Source organism: Vespa mandarinia, chromosome 12, assembly GCF_050613455.1.
Source record: "Vespa mandarinia isolate Hongniang chromosome 12, ASM5061345v1, whole genome shotgun sequence".
Classification (NCBI taxonomy): Eukaryota; Metazoa; Arthropoda; class Insecta; order Hymenoptera; family Vespidae; genus Vespa; species Vespa mandarinia.
The window spans coordinates 2,402,308-2,426,445 of record NC_140821.1 but is presented as its reverse complement, the minus strand read 5'-3'; the positions used below and the strand labels follow the sequence as shown (position 1 = coordinate 2,426,445).

The following is a 24,138-nucleotide window of genomic DNA, read 5'->3' as shown; positions in this document are numbered from 1 at the left end:
TATAGTTCATTGAAAATAAAAATAATGAAAGAATGATTAGGGCAATGTGAGATTTTTTATCCTACGTTGTCATATGATATAAGAGAAATATTTCTATCTCAATGTTATTATATTGGTCTCAATGTTATGATATATTGGCCATTGTGTTTATTCTTTTCTCTTTAGTATGATATTATATAATTATAATACTTTTCTCTTTTTATTTTTTTATTTTTTTCTTATATCATATCAGTAATATACGATAAAATTGCACAGCCCTAAACATAATTAAAATATCACAACTTATTCATGTTTATTAATTATTTATGCATTTCATTCTCTTTGAGAATCTTTTATTTATTTCATGGAATATATAACAATTCAATTTTTTTTTTATATATATATATATTGAAGTGTATATATTCCAGTGAAGTTGTATCTAATATTTAAATAGAACATTTTCAATGGATTTTTTGATATTTTCAACTCTAACTTTATAGCAGAAATGAAAACGGTATATGTGTGTATGTGTATGTATATATATATATATATATATACATATTATATATATATATAAAATATATACATATATATATATATCTTAAAAATAATTGCATAAAGCGCATTTTAGTAACATAAATTTTAATAAACTTGGCTATGTGCTCATATTGATCACTAATTGCAACATTCTGTGTGCGTGTATAAATAATTATATAGACTTTATCTCTTAATCTTTTACAATAGTACCAATTTTATCTTGCATGGCAAGTATACCTAATATCTTACATGTCGCGTCTCACAAAGTCTAACATACGTACTGATCATAATTAATTAATGTTATTATAAAAATTAGACATTGTGACACGAGATTATTATCAAATTAGAGAGAGTGCATTTTTTCTATACCTATATAATAGATATATGTATATATATATATATTTTTTTTTTTCATCATACTTTTTATATTAGTTTTACTATTCATTACTTAATTATATAATGCAATTGTACTTAAATATTATTATAACAAGAAGAAAAGCAAAATGTGTTTAACATAACTAAGATATACTGAATACAGAATGCGATATAGATATAGAAACAAGTGTTCCATAGAAATACATATTTATACATTGGATTCAATCTGACGACTTCCACAATTATTATTAATTTTGATATAAAATATAATCGTATATGTAAACTAAATATTTTAGAAGAAATATGTACACGAAGTAAAGTCAGAATGTCATTAGACATATGAAGTCCGATGTTTTAAAAAGGGTACACGAGTCTGCTACCGATTGTGATCTTTTTACATAACATGAACTGAAATTAAATTTATATTAGAAAGTTTTTTTATATGATTATGTAGGATGCGTAGATAATGTTTGTGAAAGTGGCATTGTTGGAGGAGTTTGCGTTGCTAACACTGGAACAGGTGTTGCAGGAATCTGTTGATGAGTTTGCCTAGGTGGAGAAAGAAGTTCTTGTTTATCTCTTTCTCTTTCTCTTCCTGGACGCCAAGCTTCTAATAATGCCTCTACACGTTCCTCGGTAGGACCCCATCTTGCAGCACCTGCTGCATTTTGAAGCCATACAACCAAAGTTCCATGAGCAGCTCTGATGTTTACTTCACCTCTGAAATATCAAACCATGTCCATTTGTTAAAATATTATAATAAAGGATATTTTAATATACTAATTATTATGTTCAATATACTTCGGTAATATATGTTGAAGTCCATGTCTGTATTCATGTTCCATTGCAAGTACTACTACTTGTTTACGCTTAAAATGACTACTTTCTAGCTTTATGAGAGCATTAGGTGCTGGATCTCGCCACTCTGGTAGAAATACAACAAAAGACAAAGGTTCGGTTGAATCTGCTAAGAGACGTTCAAAGTGATTGACCATTGCTTCCATGAGTTCTTCACAGTAGGGTGGATTAGCTTGAAAAGAGCCGCTTACAGGTCTAAAATCCAGAAAAGGACCTCTTGATCCGAAATAGGAGTCTGTGTCAGCAAACGTTGAACAATATTGTCTAAAGTAACAATTTAAAGGAGATGCAAAACACTCGAATGTCACACCAAATGATCTTTGGAGGCACTCAAAAACTGTAACTGGCAAAGCCATCTGAGTTGCTTGTCCTTCATTGCCAAGATATGTTTGATATCGTTTTAACATACACCATACACGAGGTAAAAACATTTCAAATTTTTTATCATCAAAACAATTATACCTATACAAATGTTCTAATTTTGTTAAATGTGTATTATTAATACACATAGTGTCACCATGAAAACGTAACATTGTTTGATCACGTTCAGGAAGATAATCCACTTGTGGAAGCCGAGGAGTAGGAAGAGAAAATTGCACTGGATAACACCAAACTTTTCTTTGCATACTAGCAGGTCCCCCCAATGGTATCACATCCCCTAAACCACTGTCTTTTAATATTTGATTATTTTTATCCTTAATTTTTTTTGCATACTCTGTAGACAAGTGATAAATTTTTAAACAAATACCCTCGACACTTGCTTTTACAGTTTCAGTAAGGTGAGGTTGACATTGACGTTTTAAATGAGCAAGTCGATCCTGAAAGTCATCAAATGTTGCACCGACTGTCCGTCGGAGCCATTGAAATGTATCTTCGGCATTCCATTTTACAACTTTTCTGCTTTCGGGAGAGGCTGCTCTTGATTCTATCATTTTTTTAGCTGCTTCCGCGTAACGAGATAATTGTTTTCTAGCATCACCAGTAAATTTTGGTCTTACTAATTTAATAGGGATATCATTCATAATTTCACGATACATCGACATAGAGATCTCTGGAAAGCACTGACTTGGCAACAATGGGTCTGATCCACAGTCTATAACCTTACGTTCCATTAACCATCTGTTAAAAGAATCTTTAGGGGCATCTATTGACTCTCGTGTATGGCAAAGTTCTTGATAGCACAAACGTAACTTTGCAAGTAAACCACATCTTAATGCTTCCACTTCAGGATGGACATGTGGCAAATTTGATGGTGCTCGTTCGTGAATAATTACATTGGTTGGAATTTCAAGATCCCATGGACCTCTGTTAATTAAAAAACAAAAAAAAAAATAAATAAATATTTCAAATGAAAAAAGTAATTTATTTATATATTTAAATTTATGAATAAATATTATACATACGCTAACACAAATTTTTTTGGAGCTGGTGCAGTACCATCTTCTGAAGCTCTACGTTTTACTCCACCACTTGGTGTACAGAGAGGTATTGATCCATTTCCAGGAACTGGAGGTACACCACATATACCAAGGGGATCCGTGATTGGATCAAACTTTAATGTAATAGATGCATTAGACTCTTCTCCTTCACCGTGCATTAAGTGTTATTTTTTTCCTAATAAATATAATACCTGAGATTTTAAAGAGGGGACAACCCACAATGATTCACCCGTTAATTTGTTCCAGAAATAAGGCCTGTTTTCTCGTTTACTCCAGAATTTTTTCCAACCTTGTTGTTGAAGTTCAGGCGAAAGTTCAAGATCAGAAAAATTTGTTGGTGCTAAACCCTATACCGATGAGTAATAAAATGAATTAAAAATCTTTTATAGCGTTTATTTTATAATGTTTTGCTATTTACCTGAGTCATTAAAGGTGTTTGTTGCAGATGTCCAAGTTGCGAACAATGATCGGTTACCGTTTGAGCTGGAGATAATATAGGACCTTGAAGTTTAACAGGAGTAGGAACTATAACTTGCATAACTGTTGTACTTGTATCCTGCTGCAACGTTTGATGATGATGATGCATATTAGATGCTGAAGATAGAGATGGTGCTGATAGAGTTTCCCAAGCCGAAGTATTTGGTAACTCTTGTTTATTACCACTTATTTCATTCATCGTTCAATAGTCGTTCTTTTCAATATACTAGGAATGTAAACATTTTAATATAATATTCATTACAATAGATTATTATCGCATTGAATTCTCAATTACATTATGTTCTTATTAGTATATATTCCAATGTTAAATACAATTTTATTCACTAATAATATTTATACCTACATAAATAAAAGAAAAAAAAAAAAAAAAACAGTTAGGACATGCAAGGACTATGCACCTGTTGAAAGTGAGTATAAGAACAATATAAACAATCTATATCATAATATATAAAAAATTTAAATCATATAGCTAACGTTAAATTAATAAATACATTCAAATAAATTCTTGGGATAATTCTGAAAGTATAATTCTCATTTAATACTGTTTGACAGTACTTAATATCTTCAGGTTTGTTTACATTCTTTCTAAGCGCCACTAATAATCAGTAATTATCGAAAATCTAGACGTTTCTCAACTATCAAAATATGTTCTAATTATAATATACAACTTACCGATTAATAACACACGTAATTAAAAAAAGATATGTGATGAACGTTAAAATTCATTCATGATTCGTGAAATTCGACGCAATGATCTCCACCTACGAGACGCCATTTCCTTGAACTGAATCAACTATCCTACCAGATTCCTAAAGAATTCTCGCGTATGCGCAGTAGATTTTCAAAGCGGAACGTGAACAGTTTACATTCGTACTCGAATGTGATACGATATTTTTTTAATTATATTTCTTTTTATTTTTCAATTTGAATAACTTTTACAATTTATTTCCACAATAAATTAATAGAAAAAAATATTAGTTTAATATAAATGGTTATGTTAAAATATTACCAAAAGAACATATTGCATATACAAATACCACGTATGAAAATAAAAATTTCTTTACTTCCTGGATATGTAGTACGAGCTTGTATATCAAACTATTGTAAAAAATTAATTTAGAACTAAATAAAACTATGATATTTTTTCTACCTCAAATAATTAATATTAATGCAAATATATTATGAAATATTTTTACTATAAAAATGTTTACATTTTCTATAATTTCTAAAATTAGAACTAACGCCTAAATATAAATTTATATACTATAAACAAATTGTATTATTTGTTTCGTGATATTTTAATCCAACCATTTATATATCTATTATATCTTTTTTATTTTTTACTTCTTTGAAATTCCAAACTTACTTTTTTCTCCCCAAAATTTTTTCATCTTTAATTATAATAAATAATCGGAACAGGGTATTAAAAAATGTATATATTTTTATTATAATAATATTTGTTTATTTTATTTAATAATAATATAGTGGTACAATACTAAAACCATAAACAATGAAAATAATTTAGATAGCTTAACTTTGTAAAAATTTGTCCACAACGAATCCAAGACGACAGCGCCACCTGGACTAAATCCTCCAACTTAAAGTCATAAAAATAAATATTTTTATACTTCGAAGTTTCTTAACTACATCATCAATACTTTATGGTATTAAAAACGTTCTTTACATTCTTTAATCAAAAATAACATTATCTGTATAAATATTAGTGATCATTAATATCCTCTTTACCAAGTAATTCTTAATTATTCCATTTTAGCATACTGAAGAATAGAATTTTACTTCCTTCTGTAATTATACATAATTAGAAACAAATTAGGTTTGTTTTTTTTAACTTTCATATAATCCACAGAATAATCTATATAAGACAGTAATGAAGCAACAGTTTAGACACAGTTCTTAATGCACTAACTATACTAATACTTTGCTATTTCAGGTAAACAAAATTTTTCCCGCGTTATTTAATTATATATTATTATATTATACATTATACAAGATGTCTCATTTAATTTCATCCTATTAAATATTTTTATTTCTTCGAAAATAATAACAATACAAAAAAAGAAACAATTATACAATATAGAACACAAAGATACAAATATACAAATAGAAAAATAGAAAAAAAAAAAATTTCTTCAAGGTCACATTCCTTCTAGAACACTTTCTTTGTTTTGTTTGTATAAACGAAGAATATGAATGTGGCATGAATGATCGAATGAAATAAAACACCCTGTATATACTAACATAGAACGATACAGTAATTGTTTCTCTATAGCTTTGAAATGGAGAATACGCGGGGTTTAATTTGACCTAGCAGAAAACAGCGCATGCACTGACCACGTGCATGCAAGTGACCACCTGCGGCAGAGAGATCATTATCACAAACGTAAGTATGCTTGCTAGCAGTGTTGCATCGTGTATATGTATCTATACATATGTATAAATATATATATATATATATATATGCACCACACGCATAAACGTTCTCGCATACACGAACACGGTGTAATTATCGTCTGACGGTTTCCAAAGAAAACGAAGCGAAACATGCCAGCCGGGGATGTTGTTTTGAACCAGAAATAGAGGCCACTATGTTCAGAAACTTACAAAGAGATTCGATTTAATGTAGCTGAGCGTATGATCTCCAAAAAAGAATCCATTTTTTTTTTTATTGTTGTTATATTACATTTAATCTACATTTAATCTATTAATAAACTATCGTATAACATGATTTATATTTTTTAATTAAAAATAAAAAAAATTTTGTTTTCTTTTTCTTTTGCTTTTGTGAAGGAGATAAAAACAACAAATTCAGTTTATTTATTTATTTATTTATTTTTTGTTTTTCTTTTTAAAAACAATATTGTGTATTTGTTTGTATATATATATATATATATATAAATATTTCATGATTCTTTTGAAAATAGCATTGTTTATCTATCCTAACGTAACGTATTCAAGGAACATGTCCAATATATCAAGTTCTCGTCAGGATTAGTCACTAGTTGGCAAAGTGTATTGTGAAGAGAAAAGGAAACGTGCGAAGGTAGGGTTTTCTCTTCTACCTGACACAACAGTTATAATGAAGGGGGACTCCGTTTCTGACGTAGCTAGATGATGATCCTTCCTGTAATTTCTGCGAATTTAAGTAGGTCAATGTGAATTACTTTTAAACGATATTATATTTATACGTTAACATAAAATCAATCAAATTCTCCATTAGTATTCGAACTTTTATTTTTATATATCAAAATTAATTTATATATATATACATGTATATATATATATGTGTGTGTGTGTGTGTGTGTATATTGTTTTTTATATATATAAATAAGAAATAAATGGATTTTATATATATATATATATATATATATATATATATATATATAATTATCACTTACTTATATATTGATCTGTACGCAATTGAGCTAATTAAAATTTAAAAATTTCGAATTATCTAAAACTATCTTATAATTAATAGAAACGACATGACCATTTTTGTATATTTCTACTTTCAGAGAGAGATAGAGAGAGAGAGAGACAGTGAGAAAGACAGAGAGAGAGAAAGAGAGAGAAAGAGAAAGAGAGAGAGAGAGAGAGAGAGAGAGAGTGAGAGAGAGAGAGAGAGAACCGTAAAGTTTGCGAAGATATCGCACATGCTGTGCCTGCTTCGCTTTATTTTCGTCGTCCCAAAAGCCAGCGTGGATTCGTGGAAGAACCGGTCGTTTCGAAATCCACTGCGAAGTATTGAGAGGACGAAAGAGGGAGTGGTACAGAAGGTAGGAGGAGGAGGAGAAGGAGGAGGAAGAGTAGGAGGAGGTGGGAAGGGAATAGAGTAGAAGGACGAAGGGAGGGGAACGATGCCGGATTAAGAAATCAACGAACGTAAAGAGAAGCCGGTGGTGTTTGGCCAACTTCCAAAATTCGTGACAACTAAAAAGATTTGTAGCAAGGAAATCTTGTTTTTTACCCTTTCGTAAACAAAACTTCACAAGACGGACACAATATACTCTGTAGTTTGTGTAGTAGAGAGGGGGAAAAAAAAAGAAACGTGAAATTATTAGAGATAAATTGGTAATCTGTAATAATAAATATATAATATTTTCTTTTTATACTTTAATACAAAGAGAGCGAGAGAGAGAGAGGGGGGACGGGTGGAGAGAGAGAGAGAGAGAGAGAGAAAGAGACTATATTTTTATCGTGTTTCGTTAAAAAATAAAATCATTTGTAAAAAAATCTTCCTATTTTGCATTATATGCGTCTGTGTTTACATTAGATAAAAGGTTTCCTATTAAAGTTATATATACCTAGCGTGTGTATATATATATATATATATATATATATATATATATTTATATATCTATATATATATTATTGAATATTCGTATAATATATTTCGATAGCTATATTTTATTCATTATTGTTTTGTTGCAAATGCTCTAATCGTTTCAGCACCATACTTCTATGTCCCAATTTGAACATTGGGTTTTTAGCTTATTTACTAAATCACAATTAATTTGTTACTTTCATCTTTTATAGTACCATCATTTTTTTCTTCCTCTTTTTTTTTTTTCCTTTCCTTTTTTCCTTCCCTCCTTTTCTTGCTTTTCTTGGCTAAATTTAATTGATGTATAATCAATATATTCATTATTTGATTAGAAGTGTTACATCGTCGATGATTTTCAAGCTTTAAAATATCGTTATCTATAATAATAATATTATTACACATGTAATATATTCCACAATATATTAAAAAAGCACGAATGAACAACAACAGTCTTGAAATCTCATCCCTTTACTATGCAATAATAATATGCATAGAAGGCACACTGTATATAATGGCACGCATTAGCAAGACAAAAGACCTCGAATTCCTTTCTTCTCACTTTCTCTGGACTACAATTGTAAAAGTCTCTTAAGTCGCAAAAATATAAATCTTTATGAGGTATCGGAAGTCTCGTTGCTTCTTATTAAGCACATCGTATTTTAGCATATAAAAATTTACATTCATTATATATAAATATATATATGCAATATTATAAATGCAATATTAATAAAGATCAAAGGGGGAAAGCTCCCGAACGCGACTCTCTCTTTTCTTTGTTTCTTTAAAAAAAATGATCGCAACGCATGATTAATTTTCAGCTGTGAAAATAATTATATATAAGCACGCAATTTTTCTTACTTCTCCCATATATATATATATACATATAAATAAATATATATATATGTGTGTATATATATATATATATTGCATCGATTTCTATATAAACACGTCCCTTTCTTAAAATTGTTCCGAAACTGTCATAATTTGACAACCGGATTGTACGTGATCCATCACCTGTTCCTTAAGCCGGCAAACGTGTTCCCGCAGTTTGTGTACGACCGCGCTCAATTCGTTGTTCTCGCCCTTGAGAACTTTGACCTTGTCCTCCAGCCTGGAAATACGTTCGAGTTTGCGCCTGCGACACTTGGAAGCGGCAACGCGATTTCGTTGCCTCTTCCTTTCGAGTTTAATCCTTTCTTGATTTTCCATGTCTATCGGTGACATAGGCGGCGAGCTAGAAACGCTAGGTACCGTTTGGGGTTCGTCCTTTATTTGCATGAGACCCTGACTCACCGAGGACTCCGTTCCGATGCTTTGCACGCTACCGGGTGGCTCCAAAGTTGTGTAAGTAGCTCCGTGTAAGCTACCAGGTTCTTGGGAGCTATCCGAGTGATGTAGCTCGTTTAGGGCATCTACAAAACCACGAGCATAAAGTTCTTGAGCTTCCGTAACCGTTTTTGGAAAAAGTATTTGCGCCGTTGGCGTCGGCAAGGATGTGACGACGCCCTCGGTGTCGGCACCATTGCCATCCTGTTGTTCGATTATCAACTTCTCCAATTCCGGCGATCCCAATTTGAGCATATTCAAGTCTGGGGAACTTAAAATCGGAGCAATATTAAAAGTAGTCGGTAACGGGCCCAATCTTGGTTTTTTAACTTGTAACTCTTGTCTTTGACAATTGTTTAAATCCAACGTGAGATTACGTTTACGTAAACCCATGTTATTTTCACGATTTATAACTCCGTAAGAGCCTGTTGTGTCCTCATTAAATACCTGATCCATTGTTAAATTTCGTACCATCGATAACGTGAAGAATGGTCTTTCTTTGATGGCAACTCCGAAGGTCGTCTTTTCTTATTCTCTCACTCTTTCAAGCATATACGCGTGCTCTATCTCTCGTTGTCTTCCCTCTCTTCTCTTTTCTGTGCAGTATCTGTTTTCTCTCTCTCTCTCTCTCTCTCTCTCTCTCTTTTTCTCTCTCTCTGTCTCTCTCTGTCTCTCTCTCTTACTCTCACTTTTCCTACACGCTCGCTCGACACTTCGGTGAATCACGAATTCAAAGCGCGTCTTTCGTTCGATGTTTTTACGCCGTAAGGAAGAGAGTCTAGATCCGGTTCAAGAGAAAAATAATCCTCGTAAGATCCGTCTAGAGCGTTAAAATTTTTCTGAATATTACGATTCCCTATATTCTGACGCAAGGGCTTAAGTTACATAACATTACAATGGTATCCAAAGACAAATTCCCTTTTAATCCGACTACGCATGTTGTATCATGCGTATATAATATCTTATATACTTGCTTATTATAAATATCAAATGTAATATTCATTCCAATTCCGCATACGCGCGTTATCTTCGATGTTTTCTTCGGTACTCGCTTTATCCCCACTCTTTCATACGTCACTGTGGGGCGTGGATTGTGGATGCATCTCTCTCTCTCTCCCCCCTCTCTTTTCTTTCTCTCTCTCTCTCTCTCTCTCTCTCGCTCCCTTTTTCCTTCTTTCTTATATTTTCCTTCCCTCCGTTGACAAGCTAAAGCTGATCGAAAGAACGTAGCACAAAATAATGAGTCATTCTTAACGTGTGCGAGGGTGCAAAAGCAAATGCACGACGTTTTCAACACGTCGAAAGAAAAACGGGCAACACCTACGCGTACGCACGTGTCAGAGCTATAGTACGATCTAACCAAAAGATACGAAGCGTGTGCGCGCAACTGACACTACACAAAGTGTTATCCCCGTACCATGCTATGTCTATGGCAACTTGTGAAAACCCAACTAAAGCGACTACCTTGTATCCTATGACTCATCGCACTATAAATAGTATCGTCGTCACCAAACAATTCTCTCATTGGTTAACGATGGCGTTAAGACTATCGCCTGATTGGTCGAGCAAGCCGCGCTACTAGGAATTGACTCGCGCGTGCGCCCAAACCAAACTTCGACGTTCACGACGGAGGGACCGTTTGAACGTCGATAAACACATTTTAGGCTACATTTCCGTCATTTTTATCTACGAACAAATTATTCCGATCGAATCTCAACGTTCGTCGTTATCATATTTTCTATATAATCCAATTTCGAGGAAAGATTTCTATCACTATTATCATAAAAATAACTTGTTTGATTGTTCGTTGATTTCGAAAATGTTTGCAATCGTTTGTTAGAATATCGATTATATAATCGTCGTATGAAATTTTTGTAAAATTAATTTTATACGCGATAAACGATCATCCGCTATTTAAAAGTGGAATGTTTTCAGAAGTTACGGCGAACTAACGAACGTTAATGGAGCACCAAATTATGCAACTAAATGCGATAGTCCAGAATGAAAGCAAACGGAAATATAGCTTAGTTTCTACGCCGACGTTCAAACGCTCCCTCCGACGAAAGTATTCAATCGCTTTGTGCGCATGCGTCGGCCAATTCCTAGTAGCGCGGATCGACCGACCAATGGGACAAGAAGAATGACGACACTGGTATCCAATGAAATGAGAAAACGCTGACGACATCGATATTAATAGTAACGATGAGTCATGGGATAAAAGCCAGTACCTTCAGTTGGTTCTTCACAAGTAGTCGAGACGTCGCGTGATGCGGAGCGTGGCGTCAGCCGAGTGCATTACGTTTACTATCAACAAAATCCTCCTCCTATAGGCGTGACACGCGTCGTAACACGTAGGAGTTGCGTATCAGCCATCTTCTTCCTTGTTACTTCTTACGTTTGGTGTATATCTTTTTTTCTCCCTCTCTCCATTCTCTTTCTGTTCATTCGATATCACACGCAACGAGGCGTGATTCATCATTGTGTACTCCGTTCCTTCGATCGACTTTTAAGCTGTCAATCGAGCCACGAGAGAATACGCACGTATTTAATTCACGCCCGATATAGTGACGTATCGTTGGAAGAAAGAAAAAAAAAATTAAGAGAAAAATACGCCGCTGTAGGAGTTAGAGAGCAACGCCTACGGTTAAGGTGTCACATACGTGACTGAATTTATTGATATTGTCTGCTGCGATAATCATTCTCATACTAGTGAAGAGTGTTATTTCCTATGTGGATATAAGCCTAGATAAGAGATCGACAGAGAGAGAGAGAGAGAGAGAGAGAGAGAGAGAGAGAGAGACAGAGAGAGAGAAAGAGAGAGAGAGAGAGAGAGAGAGAAAGAGAAAGACAATAAAAAAAGAAAGAAAGAAAGAAAGAAAAAAGGCCAACAGTTTGGAGGCCGTCGTCGAATGGTTATATAATTCCGTCCTTGAGATAGGACCGACAAAAAAAGAAAAAGAAAATACAACGCGTTACAGTTAACAAGCAATAAAACCACCCACGCGACTTCTGTCAGCCGGATTTGCCCTCGTCCTTGCAACGTACTATCCTAAGCAAGAGTAACCTAAACGCGTCCTGAATTTCCAATTCATCGAAACGTCGAACGGATCCGACGAGGGTGCGTGCCTTGACTGAAAGGCTGAAGGAGGAAAAGAGGGGAGAACGAGAAAGAGGGGGAGTAACAGAACTAACGAGCGAGTGAGAGAGAGAGAGAGAGAAAGAGAGAGATAGATAGAGAGAAAGAAAGAAAGAGAGAGAAGGGAGTGCGATTGTGTGTGCAGACCACGAGTGCGGGCGCGCACTGTATAAAAGTAGAGGAGAGGGAAGGAGGGACGACCTTCGACTTGTCATCGGCGAAAGACTGTCTCGTGGCACCGATGGTGCGAAACTTGACAATGGATCAAACATTTTACGAGGACGCTACGAGCGTTTACGGTGTTGTAAATCGTGAAAATAATAATATGGGCCAACCGAAACGTAATTTAACATTAGATCTAAACAATTGTCAGAGACAAGGGCAACAGGCAAAAAGACCTAGATTAGGTCCTTTACCGACAACATTGAACAATGTTGCGCCGATATTGAGCTCGCCGGATTTAAATATGTTAAAACTCGGATCGCCGGAATTAGAAAAATTGATAATCGAACAACAGGATGGTAGTGGGGGTATTGTTTCATCCTTACCGACTCCAACGGCACAAATATTATTTCCAAAGACGGTTACGGAAGCTCAAGAACTTTATGCTCGTGGTTTCGTAGATGCTTTAAATGAGCTACATCATTCGGATAGTTCCCAAGAACCTGGTAGCTTACACGGAGCTACTTACACGACTTTGGAACCACCCGGTAGCGTACAAAGCGTCGGCACGGAGTCCTCGGTGAGTCAGGGACTAATGCAAATAAAGGATGAACCTCAAACGGTACCTAGCGTTTCAAGCTCGCCGCCTATGTCACCGATAGACATGGAAAATCAAGAAAGGATCAAACTCGAAAGGAAGAGGCAACGAAATCGCGTTGCCGCTTCCAAGTGTCGCAGGCGCAAACTCGAACGTATTTCCAGGCTGGAGGACAAGGTCAAAGTTCTCAAAGGCGAGAACAGCGAATTGAGCGCGGTCGTACATAAACTTAAGGAACACGTTTGCCGGCTTAAGGAACAGGTGATGGATCACGTACAATCTGGCTGTCAAATTATGACGGTTTCGGGCCAGTTTTGAAATGAAAAAAATTAACGCAATTTGTTAAAGGTCTCTCCGTCGCGACAGAAAAAAAAAAAAGAAAAGTGAGGAGGAATTAATTTAATCCTTTTATTTAATACGCAAGTTCAATCTACGACACAAGTACAATCCTTAACGATGAGAATAAAGTTAAAACTTTCTTGAGGTTTGTTTATAATCTCACATATATTCGTTATTTTTTTTATGGGATGCATAAAAAGATACACGAATCACAAGGATGACAGCTTTCCTTCTTTCTTTCTAATTTCTTTATTCTTTCCTGTTTGCGAAACCGTGAAGATACAATATCGTTTATTATTATTATTATTAATATTATTATTATTATTATTATTATTATTATTATTATTATTATTATTATTATTATTATTATTATTCTTTTTCCTTCTCTCTTTTACTCGTTTATCGATGCGCAATGACGAAAGAACGAAGGAAAAACGAGCCAAGGATTTGTGCTAAGGCTTAAAGTAATGACGCGAAGGACGTTTGAGATGCTTATATTTCGATCCTTTTGTAAAAGAAGCTACGCGTTAAGAATCGGGAATCGAAATATATATATATATATATATATATATATATATATATATATATATGTATATATGTATGTATGTATGTAAGACGGGTATATACTCGTTAAGAGTTGTTAGTGCTCGAGATGCAATATAACTGAGCGTGCACGTGGGATAATACGTCCTTGAACGAGTGAGTGCGAACAATGCTGCAAAGAGATAAAAAGAAAAAAAAGTATCTACCTCTTCTCTCAATAAAGGATATAATATAAAGAGGAATAAGCATTTACGCAGCGCTTTCGAAGTAAACAACAAACAAACATATTTACTCCTTTATGAAAAATATTTTCTTTTCTTTTATCTTTAATCGACTAACGCACTTTGTTTATATTTATATATATATATATATATAAAATGCTTTTTCATTCAAAATTATTATTTTTATTATTATTAGTACTATTATTATTATTATTATTATTAGTACTATTATTATTATTATTATTATTATTTTTATTATTATTATTATTATTATTATTATTATTATTATTATTATTATTATTATTATTATTATTATTATTATTATTATGTGTATGTACATTCTAAAACTCTGTATCATTCTATTATCTGCATCTAGTCTTGTTCAATGGACAACTTCAAAATGGGCGCGAAAATACAAAAAAGCAAAAAGCATCCAAAGTACATTCATAGATATATGTATTTATATATATATATATATATATATATATATATATATATATATATATGCATATGTAGACGTAGTTAGAAAGATCAGAGTCTAATTTGATATTCGAGACAATTATTATAGATGGAAGTGAATAACAAAAATGAAAGTATTGCAGAACGAATGATTTCATTAATTTTGATCGATCATTTTCTATTCCATAATGTAGGGAATAATTTTTTTTTTTTCAATTGAAATTTTCTTCTTTCTTCAAAATGAAATAATGCAATTTTGCGAGGCGTTACAAATCGTCTATATTTTTGCGACTTATCAGACTTTTATGAGGTTAATATAATGAAAAGGAAAGTTGGGGGATGGAGAAAGGAAAAAAGAAAGAATGATAAAGAAAAAGATATAGAAAGAGAAAGAACAACTAAAGAAGAAATTTGTAAAGCCTTTTGTCTCTCACTAATGCGAGTCATTACAAATGGTGTGCCTTGTATGCATTAATGCGTCGCGAGAGGAGTAATGTTCAAAGATCGTCCGTATATAATATGTGTGTACGCATATATATATATATATATATATATATATGTATATACGTACACATATGCTTCTTAATTTCAACGTTTGCCTTTTTACATTGTATTTAAATCGATCAATAATATATGTAAACGTACAGTAATAAGACAAGAATTATTTTGATGCTTGGAAAAAAACGAAATGAAAAACGACGCGTAATGCCAAGCTTTCGTATTTAATGATATATATGGCGAAGATTTTTATTGACAATTATAAGTATAGACTGCAAATTGTATAGATGATGATGATAATGATGATGATGATGATGATGATGATGATGATGATGATGATGATGATGATGATGATAATGATGATCATAATGACGACCATAAGGAACTGGTGAAACAAATTTATGAAAGTTAATAATGACATGTGATTTAGTTAGTAAGTTTAAAAAAGCCACATTAGAATTTATAGCGGTATTGGTGCTTAGAAGACGATTGTCGCCGTGCAAGCACGCGTAGATATACGATTCTATATATATATATATATATATGTATGTATGTATATATATATATAATATATTATAATATAACACAGTATCTATCTATATATATATATATATATATATATGTATATGTATATATATAAATATATTATATATATACACATATACACTGTATATGTTCAGACAAAGCTGAAGTCTTTTTTTACGAATAATTTTATTTTTGAATGAAATACAATGAAAATAAAATTTCTTTATATTCAATTCTTAGATTTTTGAAAACTTATTGATTCCTTTTATTCCCCAAAAGGATTATATTTTTTAAGAATTTGAATTCTTTTACCGATATTTTGAATTTTTTTTTTTTTTTTTTTTTTTTCCCTTATTTTTTCGTTTGTTATGAAATCTTTCGCCAGAGGGGGCTAACCTGCGAAATATACGGGGAAATGTAACAAATTCGTGTTTTAACATTAATAGCGAATAATTTAATTTGTTTTTTTTAATTACTTAGTGAAAAATTAAATTTGAAATGAGCAAATTCATTTCTTTTTTTTTCTTGTTTTATTTGTCGATGAAAAAAATAAAAACGATGCTTTACTTCATCATTATGAAGAATATTTTTTTCATCAGCTAATGTTACATCATTTTATTTTATATTTCGTTAATTTTTCTTATAGAATATATTTGTTCAGATAGATTATTTTTTTTTTTGACCGCATAATCTCCTTCCCATGTGCAATTTAAAATACGAAGAAGAAAGTCCAGATGTATTCATGAAGAATTTAATTATTACTGTAAGTAACCCATTCAAGTTATTATGTGACTCAAATTATCTTTATTTACAGCCAACAAAACCTTTAACACGTCAGTCAATAGTACTCAAATTTATTACAAAAGTTATATTAGTGTCAATATAAATAAACTATAAAGTTACGATATAATATATCTAAATGAATTACTGTGCGAATTCTTGTCGTCCCTTATTATTTTGTTATCTATTATTTATCTTATATAACAGTTTTGATTTAATTATGACAACGTTCATTTCGCATTAATTATCAATAGATTGTTCGTGATAAGACACATTAGAAAATTCGTCAATTTATCAATCAATCGTTATTAACAATTATTATAATATAAAATAAATAATACAAATAACCAAATGAAATTACCAAATAAATTTTCATTCTCATAGTATGAAATCTATAATAATATAAATATATATAAAGTATTTTCAAAGTTTGTCATAGTTTCATTTAATATTTCATCTGTGATAATGTAAAACTTTGTTTTTATCATTATAATGTGTTTTTATAAAACAAATTATTTTTACATGTTTTTGGTAATAATTTTTTATATTATGTTTTGATAAAAAAAGAAAAAAAAAGAAAAGAAGGATGACAAGAATCGCAAAAGCGTATAAAATAATTTGGTTTCAATAATAAATTACATTTTATAAGTCTTGTCCAATGAAAGGAAAATATCATCTACTTACATTGATCGTTGATAGAAAAAGAAACTTAGTCAATGTTTTGAAACACTAAAAACATATAAGTTCATTATTTTATTACATAAATTATATTCATGAATAAATATAACAACATCATCAAAATAATTATGTTTCTGTCAAATAACAATTAGAATTTACTGAATTTCTAACAAACATAATTTTTAACTTATAATTTCATCAAGTTTACTACAATACAATTTCTTAACCAAGTATTATTTTCAAAAGTGATTAGATAGGAACTATTTATTGTTCCATAAATTTTTGTGAAATTCCTTAAAATATCATTATAATGATACATACATATTATAATGACACTCGAAATAACATATAAAACAAAATATTGATTAAAATTAGTAATTCTAATTTAATTCTTTTTCTTACATAAAGAATAAGTGTTTATTAAATATATTATTAGTGCAGATGTTAGGTTAAAGTATACTGTGCAATATATATTTATATCTTTAGTAAAATCTTTCTTTCTAAATCAAAGAGATCTTACATTATGTATATTAATTATATAAACAATATAAATTTTTATAAAGAAAATAATAATTGTATTACCAAAAACATGATATCGAAATTCTAGAAATTTTAAGAAAAGATCTTTTTATTTAGCTTGTACTATTTACATTAATGTTAAAAATTTGGATGGTTGTTTAATTGGACTCAATGTTGAACAAGGAATGTATTATTTATATGAGTTTGTTTACATTATGATTCCTAAAATAAGGGAGATCTTTTTTTACAATATCTATACCACATAATATTGTATCTAATGTGAATAAATACAATGTAGATAAAATGAGATCTCAAAGTTATAAAGTCAAACAATCTAAAAAGTGATAATTTTTGATAATTGAATTTTCACTGTATTTATCAATGAAAATATTGTGAAAAGTAATAAGATATTCCTTTAGTTTATAAAGTGGCGCCTTTAACATCAAAATACTTATTTCCTTTAATTTATTATCTATGCAAAGTGTTTAACTAAGTTGATTTTTATCAAATCACGATTAATTTGCACGATTTTGATTTCTCTTGTAATAGAAATCGATAGTTACTAATTTGCAGGTTTAGAATCTGCATACTCCTGAATATTTTAATAGTATCGTGGATTATATTTTCTCATATAATTCCATATTTAAGATATATGTACGTGAGATTATATTCACGTATTATACAATGAAATTGTTATGTGCGATACGAGATCATAAATTGTTAGTGTCAATTCAAATGGTTTCTCGTATGTAAAAAAAAGCTGTCTAATCCATGCGCCCTAATCCGATCAATTTTACACATTTATAGAGTTCCCCATTACGAAAACAAAACAAAAAAAAAAAAAAAGAAAAAGAAAGAAAACTATTGCTAATTACAACTTGGTAGATCCCGATATAATTTTTTGATATAGCTCGGGTGTAACTTCGACATATTCTTTATCTGATCGGAAATACACTTTATCTTGAATCTTATTAGGATCAAATCCTTCATTTTGAAGGCCAATTTTTTTCAATTTAAATGTACTTGTCATTTCTAATTCTTTGACAATCCTTAAGAAAATTGGTCTTGCGTAGGAAGGTAAAGCTTTATCTAAACCCTCAGCAAGTGCTTTAAAGTCTATTAAACTCTCAGGGTCTACTATTGCTGCCATTCCTGCTTTTCCTTCTACACCAGGTATCTTTAAAAATAAAAAAAAATAATATACAATTAAATTACTTTCATCAATTAAAAATAAATAAACGTAATAAAATATATTTCGTATGTATCAAAAATATTAAACCTGTACTCCGTAAACAGTTGTATCTCTATATCCAGCAACATTACTGATAACACCTTCCACCTCAGCAGTAGCAACATTTTCACCTTTCCACCTGAAAGTGTCACCTGTTCTATCCTTGAAGTAAAAGTATCCAAATTCATCCTGTATTAAAATGTCACCTGACAAAATAGAAATATACACGTGAGTATTTTCAAATGATAGAATCAATTATAAATTTTTAATAAATTTGATTTTACCTGAAAGAAATGCTTTATCACCCTTACAGAATACATTCTCTACTACTTTCTTTCGTGATGCTTCCTTATCCAAATATCCATTAAATTCTCTCTCTACATTTCCTTGTTTTATCAATCCTATTAGCATACCTGGTTCATCTAAAGAAGAAAATATAATTTATTAGCTCTTCTATAATACACATGCACACCTATACAAAATCTGAATAACTAAATATTACATACTTATTTCAGTTCGTATGCATAATCCATCTTTACCCCTAATTGGTTCGCACGTGTCAGGATTCACACGAATAAGAGCAACTGGATGAAGAAATTTAGGTAATATTGATGGAACAAAACCAACTGCTCCAACTTGATTGTCGACATTAACTGTACGTATAAAAAATCAATGAATTATATTATTTATATATATATATATATATATATATATATATATTTAAAAGTTATGAAAATAATTTTATATAAAATAATCATTTACCAATATTAGCATTGCCTTCGCTCGATCCATAGACTTCCGTAATTTGTTCAATTTTAAAACGATCAACGAACTCTTGCCAAATTTGTGGTCTCATACCATTTCCGACCATTAGTCTAATCGAATGAGCTTTATCTTCCGGACGTGGTGGAGCTTTTAATAAATATCGACACATTTCGCCGATATATTGTGCCAACTAAAAATAAAAAAGAATTAATATTATATAATTAATACATATAACTATATATATTATATCATATAATATAAACATACCTATCATATTTATTAATTATAATTATTATATTAATTATAATTATAATACTTATTAATTATAATACTTATTAATTATAATACTTACCGTGCATTTATATTTGATACAATCAGTCCAATAAGCACTGACAGAAAATTTACTTCTTAAAATACTTGGAATACCTTTGGTAAGTGCACAACCTGTCCCTACTAATCCACCAGACATATGATATAATGGAATAGGATTATATAAAATATCACTATTCTTCTTCAATCCCAGCATATGATAAGTTGCCGTTATGACGAGTAGGAATCTGTTAATGAGACAATTTTTTTATTGCCTTATTTTCTTTTATATTTCTTTCTTATATCAATAATTATTATTTAATATGTAATAATTATTTTCTAAAATATATAATTATTGTAATTATTTAATACGATTTATTTTGAGATAATCGATTATAACAAGGAAGGATAACGCGAAATTTTTTTTTAATTCGTTAACCCTTTATAATAATTATTTTACTTTTTTTTTTTTTTTTTTTTTTAACTGAAGAAAAAACAATCGGTTATAAATTTCTTTGATATAAATAGCTTTTCAAAGCTAATATGCTGAGACTCGTGTAAAGCGACTAAATCTACATTAATCCGATTTGCAAGCAGTCGTAAGACTTCTATGACAGGATTATGAATGGTTCATTATACTTGGTACTATACCTATGATTTATGTATCATGTATGGAATGCATACAATAATATATGTAAGCTAAATTATACTTTATCTATAAGATCTAAATTATACTTTATTTATAGGATATCGCTTTAATATATTAAAAAATAAAATAATCATATTTAACATTAAGTATCATACCTTGAATTTGGTACAATAGCCACTTTGGGTAAACCAGTTGTACCACTGGTATATATATACAACAAATCATCTTTATAACCAGGTTCATTATCAACATTTGGTTGTTTTATGCTAGCATCTGCTAATAGTTTATCCAAATTTTTAATATCCCCGTTATATTCTTCGAAATTGCCACCTTGTTTATACTTGATTATTCCTTCAATAGAATCTGAAATATCTTCGATTGCTAAAACAAGAAAATATTTTTATTTTTTTTATTTTTTTTTTTATTAATTCTTCCTTTCTCTACGAATCGGATTTAATTCCTATTCTAAAGAAGATGAAAAAAAAAAAAGTTGTCATTTACCTAAAGAAAATTCCTCGGTATAAATTATGCTTTTAACTTTTGCAACGGTCAGGCAATGGCTTAAACATTGTTGACGTAAATTGGTATTAATCAAAGCTGTTATCACACCTATCTTCCCCAATCCAAGCCAAGTTGCGATATATTCCGGTCTGTTAAGCATCAAAAGTGCTACGGCATCACCTTTACCATATCCAGCTTCTTTAAAAATATTTGCTATTCGATTACTATACTTGTCAATCTGTAAAATAGTAAGAAATAAGTCTATTGATTAGAATTTATTTTGATATGCGTTTATTTATAAATACTTAGAATGTGGAATTTGAAACATTCAACTTTGAACTCTTTTAAAAAGTATTCATAAAAATTTTTTTATCGACATATCATATGGGTATATATATATATATATATATATATATATACATACTTACATCTTCGTTTGTCCAAGTACATCCTTCGAAAATAAAACATGGTTTATCTGGATAAAGACGTGCTTGTTCTTGGAAAATTTTCATAACCGTTGTATTATTTCTAACGAAACTTTTCAGATCTCGATTAGCATTCACATACCGATAGAGGAATCTGTAGAAAAAGAAAAAAAGAAAAGAAAAAATAAATAAATAAAAAATTAAACATCGTTTAAACTGGAATTTCATATGTATTTATATGAATTCTTCGTTGTTGTAAACTTTAACTCACCTCAAAGTAACGATTTTCAATATATTTTTAATGTATATTTATAATACACATCATATATATATATATATATATATATATATATATATTAAAAATATAATAAAAAATATATATTAATTATATAATAAAAGAATTATATATATATATACATGCATATATACTATAGAAAAAAATTCGTCTGCTTTACGGCATTGTAAAGCGATTGAAACAGGTGTTCGTAAAATATTTACACGAAGGACAAATCCCACGATGTAAGAGTAGGCTAAAGTAACGATGACGTTTCTGTATAATGATTTTACTATATATGATATAAAAGGTTTTAACGTGATATATAACAAATGACTCAAGAAAAAATAAAAAGGAAAAAAATAATGCTGAAATTCATTATTATTTTTTACTTATCAAATGAAACGTTTTATGTGTATTCGCGTAAAATATACTTAAACATTCATTAATATTTATCGGTACGATAAGTGCATACTAATCGACTATTTCAATTTTATCTGAAGTTAAAATTCAATGCTTTTTAATTGTTTTTCTTTGTTCTTTTTTTTTTTATTCTTTTTCCTTTTTAAATTATCAGTACATAATATAACTTTATAGTTTCAATAACACGATAATAATATTTTTTAAATAATTATATTAATACTGAATTTATAAAATATCGAAATTAATATCTATATATATATATATATATATATATATATATATATATATATATATTAATTTCGATATATATATATATATACATATATATATCAATTTTTTGTATGTATGTATGTGTATGTTTAATATAAACACATGGAACAATAAATTTTCTAATTAAGATATAATAAAAATTAAAAGTCATTGGAAAAAATATATACATATATATATATATATATACGTATATGTTGTAGTCAATATAGAAAAAAAAGTACAGTTTATCGAGAATGATAGCCTTTAGCTCGTCATCTTATGTCCCATTATTTCCGATTAGTTAGGAAACTAAAAATATCGTTTTAAAGTTCACTAGATAATTTTCTCAAGTGTTCGAATATTTTCTTATTTTTCTAAATTTATTCTGCAATATTAATTTATTTTTTATATATATATTTATATTTTATTTTATATTATTAATTTATATATTTATATATAAATATGAAAACATATATATTTTATGTAATATATGTTACATATATATGTATATATATAAGAAAATTGGCTTTTATAAAGTATGCGACTTCATAGACATGTCGCATTAAAGCATGGATCGATAATATCTAAGTTGAAATGGCGAGACTGAATGTGATATTTTAGCGATAGAACTTAGGGATATTTTTTCTTTTTTTTTTAATATATATATATATACACACACACACACATATACATATATATATATATATATATATATATATATATATATATTGATTACCAAATCATCAAATATTAATTTTGATCTTGACATTAATCTTTAATCGTATCCTACTCAATCTTATATCTTATAAAGGTATATTTATTAATAAAGAGAGCGAGAGAAAGAGAGAGAAGAGGGTTGTACTTACTTGATATCCCTTGGCAGTGTCTTCAAAATGACGTAGAACTTTCGATGAAACTTGCAAATTAATGGGATAAGGGTGGCGGCCAAAAGTATTTGAGCAATTCTTCCTAAAAATCCGATCCTTGCTGTTAAGCCGGTGGCCATTAAACCGACAATAGCAAAAACAAGAAGTAACCTGATGTCCATTTTAACTGGGTCACCTTATGTGAAAAGTGTGCAGTTGTATAATCCGAAAGCTACGCTGCGCTCCCTTAAAAGCTACTGTGAATCGACGCTACTTCAACGCCACTATAAAACGGAGGGTTGTGGCACTATTTCTTTTTTACTGAAAAATGGTCTTGCTGATATAAATATTATCAGCACATCGTTATTACTGCAACGCAAATAGATCGAAAGAACTTATTATATATTTAATGTATATAAATATATATATATATATATATATATATATATATATTACAATAATACTTTATTATTAATAATATATTGTAATATAAAATATTTTACAATAATAATTTATTATTAATAATTCGTAAATTAGATATTACGTTGCATCATACAAATCTGTTAAAAAAATATTCTACCTAAGGGTATAACTTTGTATAAATAACTTTACAATCGTAAAAAGTAAATACGAG

At 30.0% G+C, this 24,138-nt stretch overlaps 4 protein-coding genes across 5 annotated transcripts; 1 reads left to right on the top strand and 3 right to left on the bottom strand.

Moving 5' to 3' along the window:
• Positions 1-397: 397 nt before the first annotated feature.
• Positions 398-4,578, bottom strand: Pcif1 (Phosphorylated CTD-interacting factor 1). Its single transcript, XM_035883533.2, has 6 exons — positions 4,359-4,578; positions 3,607-3,891; positions 3,380-3,535; positions 3,153-3,301; positions 1,693-3,054; positions 398-1,611 (listed from the first exon to the last, which is right to left on the bottom strand). Exons 2-6 carry the CDS (start codon positions 3,862-3,864, stop codon positions 1,338-1,340), a joined length of 2,199 nt encoding a protein of 732 aa, XP_035739426.1. The 5' UTR covers positions 3,865-3,891; positions 4,359-4,578; the 3' UTR covers positions 398-1,337.
• A 1,999-nt stretch (positions 4,579-6,577) lies between these two features.
• Positions 6,578-11,521, bottom strand: LOC118449223 (transcription factor Jun-like). Of its 2 annotated transcripts, XM_035883540.2 has the most exons (2): positions 9,043-11,521; positions 6,578-6,837 (listed from the first exon to the last, which is right to left on the bottom strand). In XM_035883540.2, the coding sequence occupies exons 1-2, from the start codon at positions 9,826-9,828 to the stop codon at positions 6,763-6,765; spliced, it is 861 nt and encodes a 286-aa protein (XP_035739433.1). In that variant the 5' UTR covers positions 9,829-11,521; the 3' UTR covers positions 6,578-6,762. The 2 variants fall into 2 exon arrangements, with proteins under 2 accessions (XP_035739433.1, XP_035739434.1); XM_035883541.2 differs by lacking the exon at positions 6,578-6,837 and having other exon boundaries at positions 8,233-11,521.
• An 85-nt stretch (positions 11,522-11,606) lies between these two features.
• LOC118449224 (transcription factor Jun-like) lies at positions 11,607-16,068 on the top strand. Its single transcript, XM_085660460.1, has one exon. It carries the CDS (start codon positions 12,732-12,734, stop codon positions 13,566-13,568), a length of 837 nt encoding a protein of 278 aa, XP_085516586.1. The 5' UTR covers positions 11,607-12,731; the 3' UTR covers positions 13,569-16,068.
• Positions 16,069-17,921: 1,853 nt separating this feature from the next.
• Positions 17,922-23,770, bottom strand: LOC118449221 (long-chain fatty acid transport protein 4). The gene is made up of 10 exons (XM_035883536.2): positions 23,505-23,770; positions 21,696-21,846; positions 21,268-21,505; positions 20,922-21,147; positions 20,161-20,365; positions 19,806-19,998; positions 19,550-19,696; positions 19,328-19,465; positions 19,092-19,249; positions 17,922-18,989 (listed from the first exon to the last, which is right to left on the bottom strand). Exons 1-10 carry the CDS (start codon positions 23,684-23,686, stop codon positions 18,684-18,686), a joined length of 1,944 nt encoding a protein of 647 aa, XP_035739429.1. The 5' UTR covers positions 23,687-23,770; the 3' UTR covers positions 17,922-18,683.
• Between the last annotated feature and the right edge of the window lie 368 nt (positions 23,771-24,138).